General features: G+C 38.5%; 1 protein-coding gene across 1 annotated transcript in view; it reads left to right on the top strand.

Moving 5' to 3' along the window:
• Positions 1 to 502: 502 nt before the first annotated feature.
• ESR2 (estrogen receptor 2) overlaps positions 503 to 25,608 on the top strand; it is a gene marked incomplete at its 3' end in the record, with an annotated part of 32,568 nt that continues 7,462 nt past the window's right edge. Inside the window, exons 1-4 of the mRNA XM_082000021.1 lie at positions 503 to 1,511; positions 7,973 to 8,148; positions 10,882 to 10,998; positions 20,924 to 21,223. Coding sequence (XP_081856147.1) covers positions 1,078 to 1,511; positions 7,973 to 8,148; positions 10,882 to 10,998; positions 20,924 to 21,223 — 1,027 coding nt within the window. The 5' untranslated portion in view covers positions 503 to 1,077. The remainder of the gene's footprint in view (positions 1,512 to 7,972; positions 8,149 to 10,881; positions 10,999 to 20,923; positions 21,224 to 25,608) is intronic.

Genomic DNA, 25,608 nt, shown 5'->3' with positions numbered 1-25,608 from the left:
ACATGAAACCCATAGTGAAGAATAAAGAAGAAATATTTTTAAATGCTACTGTAAAAATAATAATTCCAGGACAAGGGTTATGTCTTAGGGTCTTAGGAGGATGATTTTGGTGGGCTGCTTTTTTGTTTTCCCCAAATCTTTTTCTCCCTTTAATAATTTGTATATACCTAAATCTCACAAAGAGTATTTACTGTGGGCAAATTAAGGTCTTTATTTTGATAGTTGATTCAGATGGGAGGCAAGATGAAGAGTAGTTGGGATGGGGATGAAGAGTGGCAGGGAATTATAAAACTTCCCGTCCTTATGAAATCGTTCGAGTTCTGTCTTGTCAGCTTTGGAAATATCTGCATGTTGTGACTTCTACTTTTATAATGGCTCTGTTCAGAGGTGCTGTACCCAGGGACCTCTCGGTTGTGAAGTTGCATTGCTTACTGACATCCTTTATATGTCTTTCTCCTCTCTGGAGAGGGATGTGCAGTGGAGTTCTGGTTTTGGAGGGTAAAGGAGATATATATATGTGTGTGTGTGTGTTCAAAATATCTGCTGTTTCATGTTTGTGTTGATAAAGGGAAGGCTGAAGTAGTACACTTACAGCAGGAGCAGGAGGTGGTGAGATCTGTAAAGAGAATTGATTACTCAGGGCACTCACTCCTTAGTTGTGGACCATAGGGTAATTTTGCCTCTGTCATAGAGCAGCCTTACTCTGGTTGCAATGAGTTACTTTTGTTAAGATCCAAGCTGTCACAGGCATTTTTGTTTCAGACTTCAAGTGATTTTTTTCATTATTATTTTTTAAGGAAGTCTAAACTCAATGTGTGTCTTAGCCTTTATTTTTAAGGGAGTTCTAGAAAGCTTTCTTTTCTTAAGGGTAGTAAATCTGTACATTGACCGTTTAAGTACATTTGGTGTGTAATCTGTTTTAACAGGATTGTTTTTGTACTTTCTGTTTTACTGATTCCTTTTTTCTTTTATAGAAAAGACTTAATACAGAACTTTCTTACTTTTTAATTCAACTTTTTTTATACCTTACCATTTTAGGATGAATATTTAAACAACAATCTTCAGTCTTGCTTCAAAATGTCCCTGTGTACATCTTCTCACAAGGACTTTTCTCAGTTGCTGCCACTTCAGGATATTGGATGCAATAAAACAGAAATTAAAAACTCACCCGCTGGTATCGTCTCTCCAGTTCCCTACAGCTGTAATCAGTCCACGTTGACAGCAGAACACAGTCCAGTCTATATTCCTTCATCTTACATGGAAAACAGACATGAATATTCTGCAGTGGCATTCTGCAGTCCTGCTATGATGAATTACAACATTACCAGCAATTTTGGTGATTCAGAGAGTGCATCTGTGAGGCAAACATCAAGCCCTGGTGTGTTATGGTCTGCTCCTGGCCATCTCTCCCCTCTGACATTGCACTGTCAGTCATCGCTTCTGTATGCAGAGCAGCCAAAGAGTCCGTGGTGTGAGGCAAGACCGATGGAGCCAGTGCTACCTGTGACCAGGTCAGTACTACTCATTTCTTTAAAACTTTGGTGAAAATTATTTACTGTTTTTTTACTTCTTTTAAGTCTTTTCTTTTTACATTTGACTTCTATGTGTTGGTCTCTCTGGAAAAAAACAAAAAAAACCCAAAAAACCTCCACCAAACACCAAATCAGTCTTGGGTTTTGTGGTTTTTTTTAATGTAGCTTCTGAAATAGGATTTCTTTTTCATTAGCTCCTTACAGACCTATACACTGACACAAAGCACTACAAATGCCTTCAAATATGGGAACTGTTTACAGTGTATAAACAAAAGTTCAAGACTTCTAGGAGCTACTTTGTGTAATAAAAATTAATTTTGCTCTGGCAAATTAAGTTCTTTGAGTGAAAGAAGCAAAGGTTCATTCTTTTTTCCATTTCATACGTTGTTTGAATTCTATTTTATCTGGATTTTTTAACTGCACCTAATAGTTGTGAGGGCTTTTCATGAACTTAAAATTGAAGGGGAGTGTTTTCTTTGTTTTTTGGTTTTAGTACTAACAGTCACATAGAAGCACGCATCATGTTCAAAAGGGTGCTGCTACTGAAAAGTCTGACATTGTTCCTTGTTGCTATTCTCAACTGATTTTATGAAGGTTTTGTGAACAGCAGATTCATGGGCTAAAATTTCAGCTGTAAAGAAACTGTATTTGCAAAAACATGTTCCCATTCTGCACATTTACTCATATTACAAACCATAAGTGGTGTTTAGATCATCAGCCGATGAAATTACTCCATTCACGGGCACAACAGCTGTTAGATGGATAAAAGCAGAGGGTATTGCAGGTGCTGTTCCTGTTTTAGCAGCTGTATGTTTATTCATAGGGTTCCTTATTTAACTTCAGCAGCCATTGTCAGTATGAAAAATAGTGTGTCCTGGCAAGAGTTTTAGTTCAATTGTTAATAAAGGATCTGTGCTATTTTTGAGACTACCCATGCTCCTCCTGCAAAGGGTGGGCCTTATGTTGACTGCACAGGGCTAAGGTGTGATTTACATCTAGTTCAGATTTGTAGGCTGCACAGATCTTCAGCCTGGCCACCTGACTAGTCTCTGTTTGGAGTCAGCAGAGAGTAGCAGGCGGTTCTGGAGTGCAAATCTACTTTAAGTGTAGGTGTGTGGATTGGGAGAGCCCGTTTGGGTAGCACTTACATACAGAAGAATTCCCCAAGCAGGTCTAATGTGAATAAGGCTAACATCCGAACTCTTGCGGCTTTGGTTAATGTTTCAAAACTTTGACAGCCTGGGGAAGGCTGCTGTAGGTTAGTGTTGGAACCTGTCCAGATGATGGGACAGCAACTGGAATAACCCAAGAGCAAGAGCACCCCATCTAATGCTCTGCAGTGTGCTCTCAGCATAGACGGAAGGGAAGCCAAACCTGCCACACCGGAGTTTAAATAAATAAGTCGTCTGCCATCTGTATAGATTCATACAGACTATTGCTCTTGTAGCTGATGATGACCTAACTTAAAGAGGAGAAATCAATGAATTCTGGAGTCTAAAGTCATGGATGCTCTTCATTGTTCAGCAGCAAGTAACTACTGTATTGCTTAGTAGCTGGACCTTCTCGGTGGTTCGTCTCAGTACCATGCATTGTAACCCCTGCTTTGTGTATAGAAGTTGTAAAAAAGAAAAAAAAAGAATTTGACACGGAAACACAAAAAGTAAAAGCTGTAATTCCCTTATTGTGGGTATCTGTCCTGAAATAAGGCTGTAAAGAAAAAAAAAGCCCTGTGCTCCTTTTTCACAGAATCACTAGGTTGGAAAGGACCTTTAAGATCATCAAGTCCAACCATTAATCCAGTGCTACCATGTCCCCTAAAACATGTCCTGAATCTTTTCTTTTTTTTTTTTTGGCAGGCAACTCACTTTGCTTTGTCCTTTGGTGAGGTCTTAAATTAATGTAATGAACATTATATTTATTGCCATGGGAACAATGACTGTGACACTACAGATTCGTAGATTATACCTTGAAGGAAGAGTTCTTGGGATTGAAACTTAAAGGAGTGCTCTGGGGGAGGGAGAAACTAATTCTGTAAAGTGTAATTTTAAACAGCATTGTGCTTTGAGAAAAGGGATTTTGTTTGAAAGATGAGTAAGTAAGCATTACTACATATTTAGGCCTGTTACACAGTTTATTTTACCTTTCAAAATAAAGCAAGAGACTCACCATGAGAGGAGTTTATTTTCCCTGGGTGTAAATTTCTGATAACATTAGCTAAACTAATATGGTTCACTTTGCTAAAGCTGATCACTGTGTAATTTGGATCTCCTTGTAGATCAGCTTAAAATAAGGAACCTGAATTCTCATCGTTCCCTTTCCTCACAAATAGGTTCGTTATACGAATACAGAAGAAATTAATTTAACTTTGTTAAATGCGAATGTTATGCAGTGTAGTGTTCAACAAAACTGGTTTGTATTCCATGTAAAAATAGAAGTGAATTTTTAGAGTTCCATTTTTTTCTGGAAAATGTCAATAATTTGGTGATAAAGACTCTGCTATATTTATTTGCATTATAGGTCCTGTACCTAGTGAAGACAATAGAAATAGTATCATAAATTTTGTTGGTGCAGGATCACTCAATTTATATTAAAATGACGTGAAGAGAAAAGGAATGTGACAGTGTAATTATATTTAAAAGTAGTCTGAAATTGATTTCTGTCTTCATCCACTGAATAAAAAGATTTTTATTAAAATTACTTTCTAAAAAGTGTTAGGAAATTTTAATGAAGTTGCCAGAGTGATGTTTCCGGAACTTAGTTTGTTCTTTTTTTTCTATTATTTTCCTTGTGCTTCTGACTAATTGCAGGAAGAGCATGTAAGTAAAGGTTTTTGGGTACACAGGCTAGCAATGCTTGCTTAATTAGAAATTATTTAGTAATTTTGTCTTGGTTCACTGTATGCTAATATCATATTTATACATTGCTTAATTATGGCTTCAGAGCAGAGTTTATTTGCATTATTCTCCTATGCTCTTTTTATTGTGCTCATTCTGTAGAGCATTTAAATGTACCTTGAAGTCTTTTTGAGGTGATGGGTTGGCATCTCCACTTTATGATGGAATAGTTGCAGTGCTTAAGCAAAAACATGTGTCTTAATTTTAAGAGATCGATGACATGATTTTCAGCATATTAATCAATGTTTGGAGCATAGCAGAACCTGTGCTTTGGAGATATAAATATTGACATTTTGTGGTATTAACAGTTCCAGAAATTATAGCAGAGGGAGTCTTCAGAAAATGAGGAAGATAAAGATTGAAAAGTATTCTTCAGCTAACTTTTGCCCATCATCTTGCACACATTCTGGGAGAGAAAGGAAGAGCCTTCCTCATCCTACAGTTTAGGCTTGTATGGGACTGAATTATCTCCAGGCACTGAACGAGCCAGTGGCCTGTGGGAGGAAGGGAAGAGTTATAAGAAATTATAAAATCTGGACTGTTAATTTTTTACTTAATAGATTTTTTTAAAAATTATTTTCTCAGTGGCTTTTTTCTCTCTTTCTTTTTGTAGCGTACAATAGTTTAGGTTTAAAAAAAACCTGTCAGACAACAAAATGCCATGAGCAAAACTTGCTACTTTCTAGGTCAAATCCTTGCCACCGTTCTTCATTTTAATAAAAAGTTGAATTTAGGTTCAAGTTTTCCACGTGTGGCATATGCATCAAACACTTGCTGTTGCAAAGCTAGAGGTAATTAGGAGACATGATAGATACTGAATAACCTAAATAGTCTTGCTAATTCATTCTGCTTTAGGGTAATCGTTACTGTTGATGACTAGTAGGAAATCACAGACATGTTACTTTAAAAAAAATCTCAATTCTTTTTTATGGAAACGTAGTATCTCTATATAGAAACCATGATCATAAAATAGAGAGGAATATTAGGAGGTGTAAAGAGATGAATCTTTGTCCGTGTGGCTCCTTGGTAGCAGCCAGGGTACATCCCCCGTTTTCCTGCATCCTTTGGTGCAGGAGCTTTGTGGGCTTCTGGAGGACCTGGCAGCTCATTCAGCTGCTGAGCATGCTGGAGTGCACCAGTCCCAAGAGCACTGGGAGGTGGTCCCTAACCACATGGGGGGCTACCCGCTCTGGGTTGTTTATGTGGATATACTGTCTGATTGCGAGGTTCTCCGTGTAAGGAATGGGTACCTTAAAGCTCTAAGCTATTTCCTAGTTCTGTTGTCCTTAAAGACAACAGTAACAAAATGGTTGGGTTTGAACCGGCTGCTGCACTGCTGCAGCTATCGCAGAGGAGCAGATTTGATGCCTGTTCAGCTTGCAGGAGGAATTTGTTCCAGATTGCTGCTCTGCGTGCAAGCTGTTTGCCCCAGTCTGTGGAAGTCATGCAGCTTGCATGAGTGCAGGGTGACTGTCGTTAAACTTTTAAGCAGGGAAAGAAAAAGTGTTTTTTAAAACACTTGTCATGACTGAAAGGTAAACAACAACACTCCTCAGTGAGATGTTACAGTGTGTGCTTTTTCTTTATTTTCATCCATCACATATTGGTGCTTTAACGAGGGCAGTAAACATCTCTCTCTACAGCATATCAATCATTCGCTGAGATGCTCTCTAGCTGATTTTGATTCTCTTCTGACTCTCACAATTGGATCATTATTCCCAAGTAGAGCTTAAAAATATGCCTCTTCTACTAATGTGAAACGCCAAATTACTTTTTCTTCTAAAGACAGGGAAACAGGAAGGAGTAGCAATGCTCTTTCCTCCTTGCCTTAGCAGCTTATTAGGCATGTGTGATATAGTCCCATTATTGCAGGGAGAGTTCCCCCACACTGGTCTTCCCAGCTCGGCAGAAGGGGAAATAACTTAGTGATTCAGCAATCCATTAACAGGGGTGCATGTGTAATCAAAGACCAGGTTTGTTAAACATCTAAACACCCTTATGCCCTGCAATATCTGAATGAATTAATGTTTTTTAAAAGCTTGCAGTAACTTAATTGTACAACAAATACCTTACTTTTTCTGTTTTGGAATTTGCTCAAAGAACTACCTTTTTTCCTTTCCGAATTTCCTACTAGGAAATTGGAGCACATTGTCCTCAAATACTTATGAACTTGATGATTTTTAGGTGGCATGTGGGTGTGTTTGTCCTTACCTCCTGTCATGAACCAGCACAAAGTCTACTTTCAATATGTTAGTTAAAGCCTCTTTGACAGCACTTTCAGCATGTTTCTACTGTTCTGTTTAAACTTGATCTTGTTGGTGAACAGGTTTCTTCTGCCCTGGCAATGTTCCTTTGTCGTTTAGAAGTCATAAACCATGCTACCTGCTGTCTTATCCCAACTGTTAATTCTTCTCATCCCTAATCTTGCTGGAAGGTGGGATGAGGAAAATTCTACAGTTTCTAACTTCTGCCTCTGTGCTTAAGTTTATACCTATAAGTTGACTATGCAGCTTTCCTTTTGTCAAACTGCTGCTGAGAGTTTGCACATGACACTATTTTCTCTCTATCTAGAAATTGTATTGACCATTAAGGTAAGACATGTTAAAATAGCCAAGAAAATGAGATCCAGAGGAAAAGTACACAACAGATGTGCTTCCTATACCTAAAACCCAGTTTACTGATAATCAAAGTTGCTTTCCTCTTGCTGTTTGTTTACAGGATCTTGGTGTCAGGAATTGGCTGTAATTCCATGTTTTTATCCTGTTTTAATTTTAATCCCATCACTAAGAATAATTCCAGTAAGTTGGATCTATTTGCAGTGCTTTAGGAATGCATATATCTTACTAATTTATATGAAGCAATAATTTTTTTAATGTATGAAAGTATTTTATTAATTGTGTTTCTCCATTCTTCCTGTGTTCAGACTTCCTTTTATTTAGCATTAGGGTGATCAACGTGGGTCGTCACCTTGAACAGAAAACTTTGTCTATCGTTGTGAGTTGATCTTGTAGGCTGAGATTCCAGCATCTCACTGAATGAATAAAGCCTTGTTTAAAGGATTAAATACTTGAGACTGTATGTATATTGCTCCATGTAGAATTTTGCCTTGCTAACAGTACGAAGCAACTGCAGCTCTGTTCATGGTAGGGTTTATCATGTCAGTCGGAGCTTTTCCGTGTAAAGCTTCCCAAAGGCAAAGTCTACTTGGTTCACAAATTCCTGATGTGTACATTTCCATGAATTCTTCAAGATCCATCATTATTCCATATGATTTTCCCAGAGTTCATGTGAGTGACACATCAACAGTCCAGTTTTATGCCTTTGAGTACTTTAAAACTTTATAGTCTGTCATCACTGAAAGTTCTGGGGTCTACATACTTTAAATAACCTTATCAGAAAAAGGTTTAACAGTGTTTCACACTGTCCTGTGTTTAGTAATAGGAAGACTTTACAGAGAGAAAATATAAGACAATGGAAGATAATTAAACTCTTTGCAATGTAGATAAATTTTTTTCCTATATAACAGATGTTTTTCTTTTCTATCAGAGAAACGTTAAAAAGAAAAACTAATGGCAATGACTGTACAAGCCCAATTGCAAATAATCCTGGCTCAAAAAGGGATGCCCACTTCTGTGCAGTCTGCAGTGACTATGCTTCAGGATACCACTATGGGGTCTGGTCTTGTGAAGGCTGCAAAGCATTCTTTAAAAGAAGTATTCAAGGTAGGAGAATCAGCTTTTGATAACTGTGCTGAAATAAGTTGTTTCATATGATCGGGGCTGCAGCAGTTGATGTGGTAATGAGTTGGTCTAAACATTAAGTATGGTGCTGCATGCTGAAAATAGAGCAACTCATGATTTGACTACTTTATCTTTTGGCTCTTATGTTATCAAGGTCTGGAAACATTACAAAGTGATTTCTTTAGAGAAGAGGTGGAATACATAGCAAGGGAAGGCCCTGCAGCAAAGGCCTCGGTGAGATGGCACTGCAGACCTGTGAATCTGATTGCAGTTTGTGTCCCAAAGTAGACATAGTAATTGTGAATTTGTTGTAATAGACACAGTTAGAGTAGGTAATTGTTTAGAGACTTTGCTTGCCAGAGACTATTCTTGACAAGAGTATATTGCCTGGAGCTGTTGAGTCATAGCATATAATATCTACACAGTATGCAGGATATAAAAATATGTGTAGCAAGTATTAGGTACAAACCTGATTATTGTTATTTCTCAGCCCTCCACCCGCCAGAGCCTACATTGCACTATTTCTTACTCTGCCAGATCTCTATAAGATTTCTACCTCAGTGTTTAAATTCTTAAATGTTTGGTATTTAGTTCAAATGTGTGCAGTGGCTGCAGCATGAAGTAAATGTAGGCCTCCCTGTTTGTTATCATAGCCTATGGGCAGTGACTTATGCACCATATTGCAGCTTTGGGCCGCTCCATTTCTTTAACCTTGGCTCTAGTTATCATGTTCTTTGGCCTCATCTGGGGCCTCTTGGTGGCCACTTAATTGGATTGACATTGGATACTACATGCGGATACTAACACCAAAAATACCGTCATTTTTCGATCTGTAATGTTCCCTCCCTCTTCTGCACACAAAGCCTTTAGCAATTTTCTTTTGGCTCAATATGGCAAAGTTGGTGTCACCATTAGAATCAAATTTAATTCAAAACTTGTTTGCCTTTTCAATTTCTTGTGCAAGTTTTACATGGGTGAATAACAATTTCTATGAACTGGTGAAAATACTTTTGATTTCTAAAATAATTGAAGAGGACTTTGTCTCCAGTTTGTCACAAATGGAGACTGAATTTGATCTCAAAGTGTTTTCTGTCAGGAAAATTATTCGACTGCTCTGTGTTGCTCATGTGCTTTGGCCGTGAACAAGTTACCCATTGTGGCCTTTTGTACACCTTTATGTACCCTGTCAGGTAACATTTGTTTGTAATTCAAATAAATGAAAGTAAATTCTTGGCATAAAACACCATCAAGCACTCAGTTGCAACTCTTGTTATGAAGGCTATTGCTTATAAAAATAAACTTCTGGGCCTACCGTAGACCCAATTGTTGGACTAATGTCTAATTAAAATTAGATGGTACGACTGAGCAACTGTGTGTGGTCTCCTCTGCTTGTCCAAGTTTGTAGTGTAGTATATTTGTCCCACATCTCTGAACATCTGCCTGGCAAGCTAAATTATCCCAAGGTCACAGGAGTTTTAAACCACTTTATATTCCTGTGTGCTTGGGTTATAGTGCAACAGAGAGCTTCTTCCTCCTTTCCCCCCATGTTGTGTGAAGAGTGATAAACAGTAATTTGTTTTTCAGTCATATCTGCCAGTAGGAAATGGGACAAACTGTAACCTGATCTTTTCTTTTTAAAATCGTCGGTTCAAGAATTCAAGGTTAAAATTATTTTAATTTTGCAAGGAAATAGTCACAACGGTTCAGTTAAATAATTACTCTTGGGGACATGAACTTTTGGACTTGCATCAAGTAAAAAAAATCTGTAGTAGCTGTATCTTTGCCTGATCTATTCTTAAAGTTTGAAAAAATAACCTAAAAAACAACCTGAGACAAAAGATATTAAGAAATGTAAATGAGTGAATATTTTTTACATCCCTTGGTAACTATTGCAAGAGAGATTTCCAGTATTTGGCAGGAGATGATTCAACTCTATTTACACCAAGAGCATACTCAAGTCCAGTTTACAGTAATAAACCTTTGGACCAGATTATTGATTAATGAAATACAATAATGTAAAGGGTTTTGGGTCGGGGTGAGATGAGGTGGGAGAGAAGGAGAAGGCAACAGAAGAGGCTGTAGTGGAAACTGATTAAAATAAGAGAAACACGTGTCCAGAATGTCTAAAAGTTATACCTTCTGCTTGTGCTTTTCTTTGTGTTATACAGTATGCATTATTTTATACTAGTCGTCTTTCTCTTTTCGGCTGCTTTTTTTTATTAACTTTTGTCCAGGGTCAATCCTTCAAAGGCTTCTTCATTCCTGGAACTCACCATGTCAGAGAGTTCAGTAGAGCTGTAGTTTACTTAAATCTTTGCAGGACTGAAGCTGTGTGTACTGCTGTTTTCAACTCTGCTGAGGAAAGAAAAAAAAATCTACTATCTGTAGAGTCCCAATACACAGTAAGAAGTTGGAGGTTGGGAACAAATTTCCGCAAGAGCATATGTCCCATTTTCAAAAATGAGTTGGTATTAGAAGTTGCTTGGTTATCTAACAGTCATCACTGAAAGCTGGTCTATGTTGTCTGGTTACTTTTTGAGGCCACAGATGGATGTTTTCAGTATAGGATAAATATGCATTTTTGCATTAGTTAAATTAATGGAGCTTAGATATGTGCATATGCATTGATGCTTAAAATCAAGAAGGTCCTGATTTGGGAAATGACCAAGAGAGACTGTTGGAGATGTGAAATTTTGTCTTCTTACTCTGCTGCAGGACATAACGATTACATCTGCCCAGCTACCAATCAATGCACAATAGATAAAAACAGGCGTAAAAGCTGCCAGGCGTGCCGGCTACGGAAATGTTATGAAGTGGGAATGATGAAATGTGGTGAGTTTTGCATGTCTGTGTTGTTTACTTGGGTTTTGCTGGCTTTTGTCTTTTAATCCCCTTCAATCAATTCTGTACAGCCTTTTTTTTTTCTTTTTTTCTTGGAATCCTAAAAAGGCACAACGGGCAATTAGAGCAAGGTTTAAGCTGGTTTTATAGGAAGGGATGTAACGATTCTTAAAGCAGAAGAGGACTTTTTACTTTCAGAAGAAACCTGTGGGAAGGAGTAAGGTGTAGGTTAAGCATGTGAAAACCATAGTACCTCTGCAGAGCTCCGTGAAGGCAGTTTGCTTGCATGCTGTGTTCTGCAGAATGGGAACCCCAGACCTGCACTGCCTGAGCCTCAAACCAAACTGAAATCCCTTCTAATACGGGGTAAATGAGCCTGTACTGTGCTCTGCTGGTTGAATGTAATGCAAGAAGAGCAGTGCCACATCAAAGCAGTAGTTAACCCAGTATCCTTCCTCCCAACAGTGCCAAGAGTGAATGCCTCGTGAGGAACCTAAGAATGAGACTGGCACCTAAGTGCTCGTTGTAAGCTACTGTTTACAACTCTCAGCTTCCCAAAATTAGCTGTGGGGACTTCTAGAATAGAAGAGGTTTCCTGTATTTAATAGGTCAATATATTAGTGGAATGGCAACTTTTCCATTGTCTCTCTTTTTAATCCTGTAAAGCCTTAACATCTACAACATGCCATAGCAGCTTGACTACCTGTCACGTGAAGAACCAGCTCTCTGGTTGACAGGCTTTTTTGTGGGGCTTTGGTGGGGCTGCAAGGGGAAGGCAGTGAAGTGGGCTCTTCTTTTTTTGAACAGGCTATTTTCAGATGATGCCCTCCAGGTCTTCCATCAAAAGAAGTAGCGAGCAACCACTGTTTGTCACTGCACCACTAAGAATTATCCAGCCTTTTCTCCTATTCCTATGTTGTACTTACAGTGATGTGACTTCAATGTAGTTGTACCCTTATAGATGGTATTTTACAGGTTACTGTTAAGAAGAAAATAACTTGAAAGATATTTCAATATCTAACATACTTTCACAGTCAAGGTTTGTTGTTGTTGCTTATAGATTCCCCAATGTACATGATAGAAATGGGCTGGGAAAACATCGCATAGGAACACTGGAGTGGAAAGGAGAAGGTCACTGTGCTTGGTCCTCTGTGATTTGCAGGCGTGCATCTCATTTCATCCTGTTTAATGTAGATACCTATTTCTATTTCAAGGATAGGCAGTGTTTTCATCCTCCCACTGCTTTGATCTGAAGGCTGTTTGCAGAATATTATTTCTTTCATTAGGAACATTATTTAGAATTCCAGCCTGCATTTATTGCTGGACAATTAATGCCCATTTGTTCTTGTGGCAATATTGTCTTGTAGCTTAGAGGCTCCTCTTTATTGTTAACAGTCTGGCTGTATTTATGGACTATGTCATATCCCCTCGCAACCTTTGTTTTATCAGGCTAAATAAACCAAGAAATCTCCTCCACTTGCAAGACAGGAAAGTAGACAGAATCCGGAAGTTATCAGGGTAGTTTGTCCCTCAATCTGCTCCAGGTGAAAATAATCCATTTTGCACCTGGATGACCATAATCACGGGCAGTATTCCTGTGAACTCTCCTCACTGTAGTAGCATTAATACATACCTGTTTCTGTGGGAGCCTTTCTCTGCGTACAACCCAGGATCCTGTTCGCCTTTTTCATGGTTGCATCACGCTGGCAGTTCATAATAATTCCATGATCTATTATGATTGCAGCCTCCCTGTTCATTTCTAGCTGATAACTCCCAGCTTAGAGCTACAATTTAAATTGTTCATTGTATTAGTTTTGAAATCCTGGAGTATATTTAGTTTCTGTTGCTCAAGTCAGCTAGTTCTTTCTATTAGAAGGTCCTATGGTCCTATCTTCTTCTGTACTGATGATGCATCTCAACTTTACTGGTGGTTTTCATTAATATGGTCTTAGCTACCTTTGCTGTCTGGCCTCCAGAAAGGAAAGCCTTACACTTGCAAATGAGTCTCCTTTTGAAACCTTATTTTCTGAATGGTGTCACCATCTTTTGTTCATCTTTATGACGAGAATTTTACACAGTTTTTCCGACAGGCGTTTCTGTCAAGCCTCAGTTCTGGAGTTGGAGAGTTTTTGTAAAGATTGACTCCACTATGATATTATAAGGTAGTCCTCCACAATGCTTTCCTTAAATTAATCTTTTTATTCTAATTGTCCAAGAAGTCCTGGTTTGTGATTAGACCTCATAGGCACTACGGTATTACGAGTAATAAAAAATGATATGTACTTATGTCTTAGCCTGTGTTCCTTTTAATCTTGTAACATATACACAACCATACTTTCATACAATAATGAATGTTTATAGGACATCAATGACTGTGCCAGACCAAAAACAATGCTTTAAAACTGTAACAGGAAAATAACAGGAATTGTATTTTTAAAAAATTTGAGACTCTTGAGAATTTAATTTGCGAGTTGTAGCAATTTAATTTCAGAAAAAGGAATATAAAACTTATTCAGAGTTGTCAGAGTTGCCTGATGAGTTAAGTGGCACCTGTGAGTAAAGCTGATGAATGGACACATGGTGACAGACATTTAAACCAGACAGATTTTAAGACACTATTTTTTGCATGAAATATAAATGCCATTTCCTGCAGACCAGAGTGATTATCTTTCAAATTTTTTCTTCTTAGAGCCATGCTTTAATACCAGTTTTTTATTGTAGAAAGCCATAAAAGAATATGTTTTCTTTTTAATGAAGGCTTTTCCCCTTCTCTACTCCTTTCCCAGGTCACGTAGTGAATGCATTGATTCACATCTGCTAAAACCCTGAACAGGATAGAATGGCTTATAAGTGCATTTTTACTCAGTGGAGACTTGTTGTCCAGCAGAAGTGATAAAAGAACCTCAATTACCACTTTGTAGTTTGTGAAGACTATTCATAAAAACTCTGCACAGTTTGCATCAAATCTTTAAATCCTCATTTTGCATATTATCCATAGACACCTTGAGAATAAATACACATATATATGTATGTGTGTGTATATATATAGGATATGTTTCTGTGTGTAAATGTGATTGAGCAGTACACGCCATTTTTAAAACAGTAAAAGGCAGTAGGAAAGTGTTGCTTTGGAGTTTCCTGGTCTGAAATTCTCTTGGATGTCATTGTATTCATAAACGTTGAGAAGTCAACCGAACAAGCCACGGGTATTTCAGTGGAGGCTAGCTTGTGGGTGCTTTGTATTAAGGTGATAATGGATTCTCTTAGAAAACATACCATCATTGCCAAAAGCACAATAAGGGTCTTAGACACTGCATCTGCAAATTTCTCTGTAGGAAGTCTGTGTTGCCTACTGTTCCAATCAAGAAAGCTACTGTTAAATTTTGGTACTAGGACTACTAGCAATGGTAGAAAAATAATTGCAAAGCACTGCCACCAGGAACAAGGAAAACATAAATACTACAGTAAACTCTACCCAGCAAACTTGAACAAAACATATCAGGATAAAATTGATCTACTCTTGGAGCTTTCTGGTGTTTACCTGGGGAGCCTGAAATGGACTGGGCTCTTTGCCAAAGGCAGTAAAGAAGAGGGCAGATGCTTCATCACTTAGCTATAGCCACTCTGGGAGCAGATACGCTCATACTTTTCTTTTTTGCTTCCTGAGGCCCAAATAGAACTTCTTCCATAAGGAGTTTTTGGTTTCCCTGTTAGACAGACTTAACTTTTATTCCCCCGCTCCCACCCTGCTTCTATATCTTTCCCCCATGTGCCAGTTCTCAATGTGTTGAAAATGTTCCAAAGATAGAGATCTTTTCTGTCCCCTCCCCACCTCAAGTGACAAGGCTGAGGGGCCATACTACGATGCAGCAGATAGATGCTGCCCTTGAATTTCAACATCATTCCACAAGTTTTCAGAAAGAAAAACAGCCTTCTCTGTGGGCTGGTATGGTTCAGGGTTTGGCTCTCTTCTTCTCCTGTGCTTGGCTGCTGCATGCAGTTTCTAGATAGCACTTTGAAATATTGTAAACTGCTTTTCACAGAGAAGGTAAGAGGGGAAGAAATGTTTCATGGCATTCTCTGGACATCACATGTATCAATTGTATTTTAGCTGTTAGAAATTTCTGTAATTTTAGCTTATGTTCTCATGTACGTATTGCAGATAGCAGTTTCTTTGTCAGCAGGTCGGCTCTGTGAATACAGGCATACTCACCAGAACATTTGCATTTGCTTTCAAAGGTGACTGGAGTGATAATGATTTACTAATGTATACTTGAGTGAGTTTTAAGCTCAAACACTTAGAAAAACTGATTATAATATATTCAGTGGTAGAATCTGCAGTTGCTGCTGTACTGGTTATTTACATAAGAGTTGCCAGGGACCAAAATCAGTATCAAGAGCAACATGCCATATAAGTGCCCACCATATCAGATGGCAGAGGCATCTGCAATTTTCAAAGAATTTGTAAAGCAGGAGTTGCTTTAAAAATAGTGTGCTTCACTGCCAGTAATACCTGCTGTGGCTTGTTCATGGGTGAGTGAGCAACAGGCTCGTTTTAATGACTTTTTTTTTCAATGTGTCTCGTTTCTTATATTCTTGTGATCATTTACCCATGTGGTCTATGGTGCTGTAGCTCAAGGTCTTGCCCTTGGACCAGCATTCTCAGCTGAATACAGCTATTTTCTTGTGCAAAGAATACCTCTAAATAAGGAGAGTGCTGTAGGAAGAATGAGGGATTTGATCATCTTGTGCCCTTGTCCAATTGTCTGAATTACCTTCATATGAATGAATATTAGCTATTAAGTATTGCTAGGGAGTTTGTGGTAAAGTCGGAAATAGTCCCTAATCTGGGAAGGTGTAAGTATTTTATTGCTGTCCCTTTACAGAGATTGATCCACATCTCTGTCTAGTTAAGCCAAACATTAAGCTGGTCTATAATTATTCATAAGATATAGTTTTATGAGCAGTTATACATGCCTGTTGGATGCTAATAGATTTACAGGTAAAATTCCTCAGTGCTGCCTAAACTTTGCATTTGAATAAAAAGTACAGAAGTTCCTTTATGTTGTTGAAATGTTGTTTTAATTTGAAAGACTGCTACTTTCTCATGTGCCGATTGACTAGCAAGTTTAAATGTTGTTTTCTTAGTTCTGTAATCTTACAATACACTTTTTTAATACAATCAGAATAAATTTTAATGTGGAAATAAATGGCATCTCTCTTAACTACTGACAAGCTGTGTTTTATGCATGTTGCTCAGTGAATCAGCCTTGGTCTGCCTTGGCAATATATGGTGATTAAAAAATACAAACAATAATTCAGAATCTGGTTGGTTTGGTTTTGGGTTTTTTTCCCTTTTTTTCATCACCAACTATATATTTTTTTTAGTAACATGGTTTTTTATGCAGAAATGTCATAAGACTCCTAGAAACTGTTTTTATGTTTCAAATGGAGCATTTTTTTTAATAAGTACTAGTTATATATGAAACTTGATTTAGGTAGATAACCTAAAGTAACTTAAAGGGGCTTGCTATTTCCCAGTAAGAACGCTCCGTAAGTACTGACACCTTTAATACTGTCAATAAGTATCACAACCTGACTGAATTATTTTAAGATGGTGCATGGAGTGCAGCTGCGCAGATGAAAATTGTACAAGACTGCATTAGCTAGAACAGGATGCTGGACAACTATTTTAAATTTTTTTTTAGATTTTACAGATTTCTTTGATCTTCATTAAAGTACCTGGTCACTTCCCTATGAGTTTATATTTTGGATAGGCTACAAAGTGTTGTTTAAAAATCTTTACAACAGTGAATTGGAAAGGATAACTCAGGTCTTGGCACCAAAAGCCTGATATCTTCCATGCCAAAGAGAAGTCTGGGTGACAGAGCTGAGGACAGCTGATCAGAGGATGTGGTGCCCCACAAGAGTGCATTTGGTTCCCTTCGGTGCCAGGAACTGAACTAGGGTTGAGTTAGTTGCAAGTGCTTGCTTGACCACATGTTGCTTCTGGCAGGTGCATCCAAAGTGCTGGAATTTCTTCCTCGTTGTGTCATGAGGCATCTCCTCCTCTCCCCAGCTCCTTCTTAAACCAGTAGTTTTTCTGACTTTATCATTTTAGATATGGTCCCTAACTGAACAACTGTTCCATGTGTTTAATTGAAAGACTGCTATTTGTCTTCTTTTTGGGGGCTTCACAGCTCCACCAGGTACTGGAGAATAAAAACTATGCATGTCATGGAGCAGTTGGTATTTTTTGATAGCCCAAGAAGATTTTTCCTCTGTCTTGCATCTCCCTATGGCTTTTAGTCCCTCTGCTATTTTTCTTGTTCTGTCTTTCAAGATGCCTATGTTCAATGTAGTTCAGCTTTCTGAATAGTGGAAATAGTGTGAGGTGTTGCTTCTTGCTTTAGTTCAGTTCTCTTCTGGTGGTTACGGTCTCTACCATGCACGTTCACATGGAAATCAGTCATGGAGCTCTCTGTAGGTAGACCGCCCTGATACCTAGACATTTCTTCATCTGTCGCCAGTTGTACTTTTTTTCCAGTTGCTTAGCTCACTGTCAACCTTTTCCTCTTTGTCTTCTCTGATGAAAAATATTTACATACTTTCTGTGCATGACATGACTTCAGAACAGTCTGCAGCCCACTGTGCCATTCTAAGGTTTTTCTGAAGCTGACAGAGCACTTTAAGATTTTCCTCTTGACCTTTGTGCATTAGTCCAAAATGAGGCTTAGCACAGAGTTCACTACATCTTCTAAGTGTCTTTGTAGAAATTAGTCTGTGCCTCACTGTTCTTTGACTCTCTCAGGAAGAAAAGGATTTGCCCAGACAGACGGCTAAAGAAATTGCTCTGTGACTTGTATAGTTCTGCAGATAACCTTTCTTAGGGTATCATCAAGTCTGATTTCATGATTCTACCATAAGATAATGTCTCCAGCTCCCATTGTCTCTGATGGTATGTTATCTTTCCCTAGCTGTTGTTCATCTGCTCTGGCAACTTCTAGTGAGATGTCATTCACCTAAGCATTTGATCCTGTAAATCATGGATTGTTTTCCTTCAATCCATTATTTATGCAAATGTCCTGTCAGTACTCAACCCATTTCATCCTACCCATATTCTTCTTAATGATGCAAAACAATCCTTGCCCAAATTGGTGCAGACTTTAAGCTGGACTTCCAGATGATAATGCTTCCAGATCCAAATGCCTTGTTTCACTGATTCCTCCATGCCTGAGGACCGTTCATTGAACCAGCTTTGCCTATTTGTATTCTTCAGTCTCTCAGATTTCCAGATAAAGGGTGTTTTCCAATATTGAGAACTAATTTAATGATCATCCTGTACTCTTTTACATCTGAGATGGTTTACTGAACAGGGAGCAAGTGAGGATCATAACAATGTTGAGTTGAAAGTTCCACATCCTTAAAGTCCTGACAGACTTTATTAGTCCTTATCCATTTTTTTTCAGTGCCTTCAGGTTGTACCTGATTGGCCTTTGCATCTCACCCTTCTCATGGGTTGACTCAAATGGTGCTTGATAGCTGCTGAAGACAAGACAGGACTATGACCTGAAAAGCCACCTCATCTGAGGAACCTCTAGTACTAAGAGTCTGCATTCACCCAACATCTTATTTAGCAAGACAAGGCTTTGTCAACAGCATCTGAAATTGATTTTTTGTGCCCCTACTCCCTTAATTTTTCATTTGGCTTATGTTTGGACCTCTTTGCTAACTGAAACCCAGGGCCAGAATTGCATTGCCTGGTTGGAGTTTAGACAACTCATGGTCTATATAACTGATGGATATGGATGAAGGATGGTAGGAATTGCTGAATCCAGTATCTTGCCAGAAGGGGAACTGCCACATTGCTGTGTCTCTAGATCCACTAGCAGGTCTGAGCTTGTATTGTTATTAGGTGCATATACACACCTGTATCCACAGTCAGCCACACAAATCAGCACAGACAGAAAATACAGCACTCATGCAAACACAAGCAGTGGAAAATATATGTATTTATACAAAATGGATCCTTCCAGTAGCTGGGTTTAGACACTCAGTCTGTCAAAGTTGGCCTGTGGATCCCTGTATTTCCCCAGCTGATGGCCTCTGGGTCTGCAGCCTCACCCCAGTTGCTGGTACTCAGATCTTCTCCCACACAAATGATCAGAGATACACATGTGCTATGGATCCCTCCAGTAACTGGCTTTAGAAAGTCAATGTTATCCAGTAGCTGGCCCTTGGATCCTCTGTTCTTCCAGGTACTTTGTGCACAAACTCTCTTGTGTGCGCACACACACACACAAACAGGTCTCTGGCAGCTGGTCCAAACCTGTGGCCTTACTGGTAACTGAAACCCACATCCTCTGGTCTTTCTAGCAGATGGCTTGGAATGCCTGGACCCTCCAGGTGAACTGAAAAGCCTTTCCTGTTGACTTATCTGCTGGGTGTCATGCCCAGACCACAGGCTGATCATTCGCCTTTGATAGCCCTGAGAGTAGCTTAGTCAGTGTGCTCATTGTCACTGATTAGGTTCTTGGAATTCTTCCATCTTCATCATTCCTTTGCTTCTTTGTCTTCAGCACTTCATGAAGCCTTTAATCACATACCCTAATGAAGAAGAACCAGGGTCTGTGACCAGGGCAAGAAGTCTTTAGGCAACACACCAAGAAGACTTTATAAATGTAGTAATGTCAAGATAGTAGCAGTAGCAGAAAGGATGCTTTTGTAAAATTTGTTGTGGAACTGAAACCAAATGAGGCTACTTATGCTTTAAGACTCCATGATGTCTATCTATGCAATAATAAATGTTGGTCTGATATAGATTTATGTTAGCACAGGCATTTTCATATCTATGAAAATTCAGCCTTTGAGTATCATATGTCAGTAAAAGTACTGATGACCAGCACAAAAAATTAACTTCTAAAAGATTTAGAGAACAATTTAGCTGTGGTATTAGAAATGTTAAGTGCTGGAGGATTCCAGTCTAAGGATCTCATCAGTAACTTAATATTTTTAAGTACCCTGATTTTTAATATGGTACAATCTTGCACATTAATTACTGCCAAGGATTATTTGTAAGTCAGTAAACATAGTCCCTGTTATAGAATATGCTGAAGGGGTGAGGGAATTAGAAGCCATGGCTGAATGTTTTGGCAAATCCCCATACTATGTTTCTTGCAGACACTTTTACACTCTTTCCATGGCAGCTATGCAAGAACAAATAACAGTTTTGGTCCCACCAATAACACTGACAGAATTAGAGAATGTTTGGGCTTGTCAGAATGAACAATAAATTCCAGGAGTTTGAAGGGCTGCTCTTTGCAACGGCAATAGCATTCTGCATGTAGAACTCCGAACAGGGGGCTTACTCCTTATAGTTGTAGCTATCTGAATTCACTTTGGGGAAACTGCTGCTAGCTTAATGGGACGTAGGGATAAAATGGGTTGTATCTCGGTAAGCTGAACACCCAGCTAGCAGTGAGACCCAGCTGTGCTTCTGGCTGAGGTATTCACTCTGTATCATGGCCCAGACTCAGAAGTCTTTTATTCCCCCAGTTTACATCTAAAACAGAATTTACAAACAGCTATCTTTATTTGCATTTTAAGACCTGATTTATGTCTTTTTGATGTCAATGGGAATTTTCCCATGAACTTTTAAAGAGAGTTAACTGAAGTTCAAAACTCAACATTTTTTAACATTATTTTTTGTTTAGTAGAATAAACAAAAGCCTCAGCTGAAATCAGTGGAAACAAAGTTAAGTCAATGCTGAATGCTCTAGAAATTCGGAAACTTGATGATCAATATTAGAACATCCAATATTAAAGGGTTTTTCCCCTTCTCCCCAAACATTTGGCTTTACATAATGCAACACTGAGAGAAAAATACTTCAATGCAATCATGTGCCTCTCTTGTCAGGCTCAAGAAGAGAACGTTGTGGATATCGGATCCTGCGTCGCCATCGTAATTCAGAAGAGCAGGTGCATTGCATTGGCAAAGCTAAGAAATACAATGAGACGGCAACCCGCGTAAAAGAGATCCTGCTCAGCACAGTCAGTCCAGAGCAGTTTGTTTTAACACTACTTGAAGCAGAGCCTCCCAATGTCTTGGTGAGTCGTCCCAGCAAACCATTCACGGAGGCCTCCATGATGATGTCCCTGACAAAACTGGCAGACAAAGAGTTGGTTCACATGATTGGTTGGGCCAAAAAAATTCCTGGTAAGAATGTCAATCTGGTTTTTGTTTATTTTATTTAATGCTTTTACCATCAATGTGTCATTCTCTACCCTGAAATAATAGCACAGCACAGTAAATGTGTGGTATGAAAATCTTAAGCATTTTATCCTGTAAAGTAACGGACAATTTATTGCTCTCAGTAATTCACCCGGATGTATTTTGATTTAGACAATGACCTAGCCCATAATTTGCTATCTGTTGTTAATCAAATACTTGTTCATTTTGCTAAAAAGCACAGTTGGTGTTGCATGTAATTTCTACCTCATCAACTATAAATACCTGGTTAATCGGATTTAGAAAGTTCATTAAAAGGGGTATTAACTAGATTGCTATAAGAAAGAATTTAAGACCAAATTCTTTGCTTGAATCTTGGTAGAAGGTTTCTAATACAGTTGATGAAAACTGAAGTGTGTCCAAGCACTGAGTGTCTGCAATTGCTTCAGTTGACATAGTTGCTACATAAGAGCATCAAATTGCGAAGTGGCGCATAGTGTTGACCTCAGAATTATTGTGTGCTCTGCTTCAAAACAAAAATCAATAAGGATGCTTTTGGTGGTTGGTAAGACAAAGAGCATGCACTGAAGTACAACTACATGTGTTATTGCCTTGAATGTCTCAAATGCGACCCCAGTATCGTGGTAAGGTACTATTTCACTTCTTAACAAACTGGAAGCGGTGAGCATTTGCAGTTCCTTCTCCATGAAGCACCCATGATTGAAACAGTCAGAATAAAGAATAAAAGCCAGAATAAAAGCAGCCAGTGCACAGAGACGATAAGATAGATAGTTGGCAAAGTTGCGCAGAAAAATTTGCTGGCTGGCATTGACTAAGCCACACACTGTGGCCCTTTAGCGTGAGCTGAGGTGACCAACTAATAATAGTGAGCTGAAAGAAGCATTGAATAATTGATAGATGTAGAGCAGTATGGTTCTTAATCCTCAACTTCAGATATCGTGCTCCGCTAGAATTGATCCCTACGGCTGTGCTGACCTCGCATGCCTAATATATTCTCCAGTGCATTTGGTAGTCCGAACCCCATGTCCATCAGGACTGAGGAGCCAGTGCACCACGGCTCCTCTCGGATTTTATGCTGAAGGCAACCAGAGCATGCTGGTGCGTGCCCTCGTCTTGTCACACTTGTGCAGTATAAACAGCACTGGCTGCTGCTTGCATACACACCTAGGAAGATGTGACAGTAATCCTTATGCCTAGAGATACACTGAGTGTGTACATGGTACAGGAAACAAGCTTGGTGGAGAATATTTCGTATAATCCTTAAACTAAGAATTTAGGATAAGGGAAGCGTATCCTATTTCAGATCTAGTTGGAGTGGCTGAAGGTGCTACCAAGCTCCAGTTGCTGGACCACATCTCCTAGTTGCAGATTGCAGTCGTCTCCACAGCTCAGCCACCGTGTTGGAGGGTTCACGTGTGATAGTTTTAGGGTGTGCAAATTCCAGGTCAGCTGCTAAGCGGCTGGGGAGGAGATGCTTGCACAGCATGAGTATCTTAAACCACGCTAACCATTTGCAAAGTGATAGTGTTTTTGCTGCTAATGTGGAATGTTTTAAACTGAGAGCCCGAATCTTTAATCCTTATTTTTCCTGATTTAAGAAACTTTGAAAATAACTGTAAAGTAAAGAACCATAACCAGGGGTTAAGTGGTGTCTATCGCTGTAATTTCTTGTCTGATCAGAAAAACTTGATTAAAAGGTACCTTTTCAGAGGACTCCATATAGTTATGTTTATCCAGTAGGAAGTGAATTGTGAAAGAAAACCACAGAAATTCTTAGAAAACAACCTCATTTTAAGCAATATTTGAATGTGAAAAAAACCCCAACATTGTCCATTTTCTGTTTGTTCTTAATTTCTATTTTTTAAAACTATGTTAGCTTTTTTTAAAAAAACAACCACAAACCCAAAACCTCAGCCAGTTGAGATTTTTTTTTTTAAATTTTTAAAAAGATCCGTTCCCAAGCCAACCCTAATTTTGACATTGATCACCTTTAGTTTCTTTTCAACACCTATCAGAAATAAAAACTTTTCTTGGCAATAAGAGAACTGTACAAAGAAAATCCACTGAAGCAGTCAAACCCCTTCAAAACAGTTCCTGGGAATACTGACACTTTATCATGTATGTTTGTTTTTTCTGATCACTCCTGTTACACAGAACAGAAGCAAACACCATTTTAGAACAATGCCAGAAATAGATGTGATGTTTAATATGTACTTAATTATAAGTAATATTGCCATATTACATGATAGTTAGAGCATTTACTTGAATGTGGATTTATTTATTTTTTCCATTAAAATAACTGTGATGGCTAAAGCTTAGGGGATAGAATTTCAGTTTCCAAAAACTCTTGCCTGAAGTTAATCATCTAGATCCATGCTCTGCTTCCTGGAGGTAAGGTCTTAGAAAAAAAATACAGAGTTCTTGAATAATGGCACAGTGAACAGTAATTTTACTTTCTGTAAAGCTGAATATTTGCTTTTGTATAGCTGGGTAAGAAGCCCATTTTCACCTCTAAATTATTATTGGACATTATTTTGCCAATCACTGAAAGTGAAATAAAATCTTTTTATTTTTCCACATAGATGCTGATGTTAACAGTAACTTTTTGCCTAAATAGGAAAGATGAATGTTTATATTTTAATTTTTTCCATATTTAATGGCCTTCTTTCATTACGAGTTTTACTCTGTGACTGTATTTTTGCCTGTACTTTCAGCTTAATGATTGTGTTTTTGTTGTTGCTCAGTAAAACAGGAAGACACCTCGATTTTTTTCCTTTTGAATTCCAAGTATTTTAATTCTAAGTTGTCAGATGGCAGAACATGACTTCTATAGTTGCTTTTTACTTTGTTGACCTAGTCAAAGAGAGTTGAACACGTTTCATAGCTGAACCTGTATTGCTGATCAATGGGATGTTGTCATAATATTGACATTTGGATTCATTATGCAACCTAGTGTGTCTTTGGCTAGTTACTACACATCTTGCCTGTCTTAGCAATTTCTAATTAAATGATCAGGTATAGACCACACAGTTTAAAGGACATGTACTACAGCCATAGAAAAACAAGCAGTTTAATGTATTCCACAGGAAGAGAAGTAGGACTATTGACACTGCAGTGGAAGCTGTGGTGGTGATGTGCTGTCCTCCACCTTTAAAGCGTAAGGTAGGAAAAGGAAAGGTATAGTCCTTCTAACAGCTGTGCTCAATAGTCATAAATCATACTGCTGGTGCTGATAATGTGTGTTTAGCAGATGACATCCAGAATAAATCTGGACCTTTAAGTATCTGTAGATTGAATGCTGGGACTTGGTCTGACATCTCGCTCAACTGAGATAGCTTGTAAATCCAATAACTGGTTGTTCATGCTAGAGAAATCAGCACACACCTGTGTAAATGTTTATTTAAATAAACTTCTGAAATGTCTTTGGGTTGTTGTTTCCCATGAAACTGACCCTGTTAGTTTATACTATTCACACTTCTGTGATTATTTTTCTAAAAGCACTTTTAAAATTATGAGTGTGTGTCTGGCAGATAATCTGTTGTTGGCTGTGAGTTCTGTAGTAAATTCTGTGACAGCGAAAGCCAGGAGGGAAGGTACCGCTCATAGGCTCCTGTTTACTCTTCTAATAAAATAAAGAGCAAGGCTATCGATTTTGAAAGGCAGCACTTTCAGCAATGATAAGAGAGAGCGTGCGTTACGCAGTTTATGTCAACCTGGGGCTGTCACCAACTGTCTTCCAGCCTAGTAGTTTAATAAGATTAAAATACATGGAGCATTTGTATAAATTACTGACAGCAGATTCTTTGACAGCGCAAACATACTGTGTGTATTTTAAGACCTCAGACAACTGGCAAGAATTACGAGAAACCTGTCTCCCGTGGCCAGGCCGTGTAATGATTTTTTCACTATGCAGAGTTGTAGATACCAACTCGTCTAAAAATGAAGCACCTTTGCTAAGAGACCTATCTAAAGCAGCTCTGCTTTGAAAATTGTTGCCTGATCTTGGTTTTCAACACAGCTACGGTTTGACCACTGAACTAGTTGTCGTCGTAGCTGTGTTTATTCCTTGACTGAGCAGTCTGCTTTCCCACTTGCATTTTGATAATTCACGCTTCTTCTGTTTTATGTGGTTTGGGTTTTTTTTTTTTTTTGTATGTGTGTTAATTTTATTTCTCTTTATTTGGCTTCTATGTGTCTCTTTTCCCCAGTCCTTTTTGCAGGGGAAGGGAAAGGGAGGGCAGCGACCGTCTCTCCCTTCTGGCTGAGTTGCAGTGCTATCTGATGCATTGCTATAACTTCTGGAGACAAGGAAATGCTGGAACAGGCTTATGCACAATCACATTAATTCTGTT

The sequence above is a fragment of the Phaethon aethereus genome (genome assembly GCF_964289735.1).
Source record: "Phaethon aethereus genome assembly, chromosome: 5".
NCBI classification, from domain to species: Eukaryota; Metazoa; Chordata; class Aves; order Phaethontiformes; family Phaethontidae; genus Phaethon; species Phaethon aethereus.
Note: the sequence above shows the minus strand (reverse complement) of the source record. Positions and strands in the feature narration are given on the sequence as shown.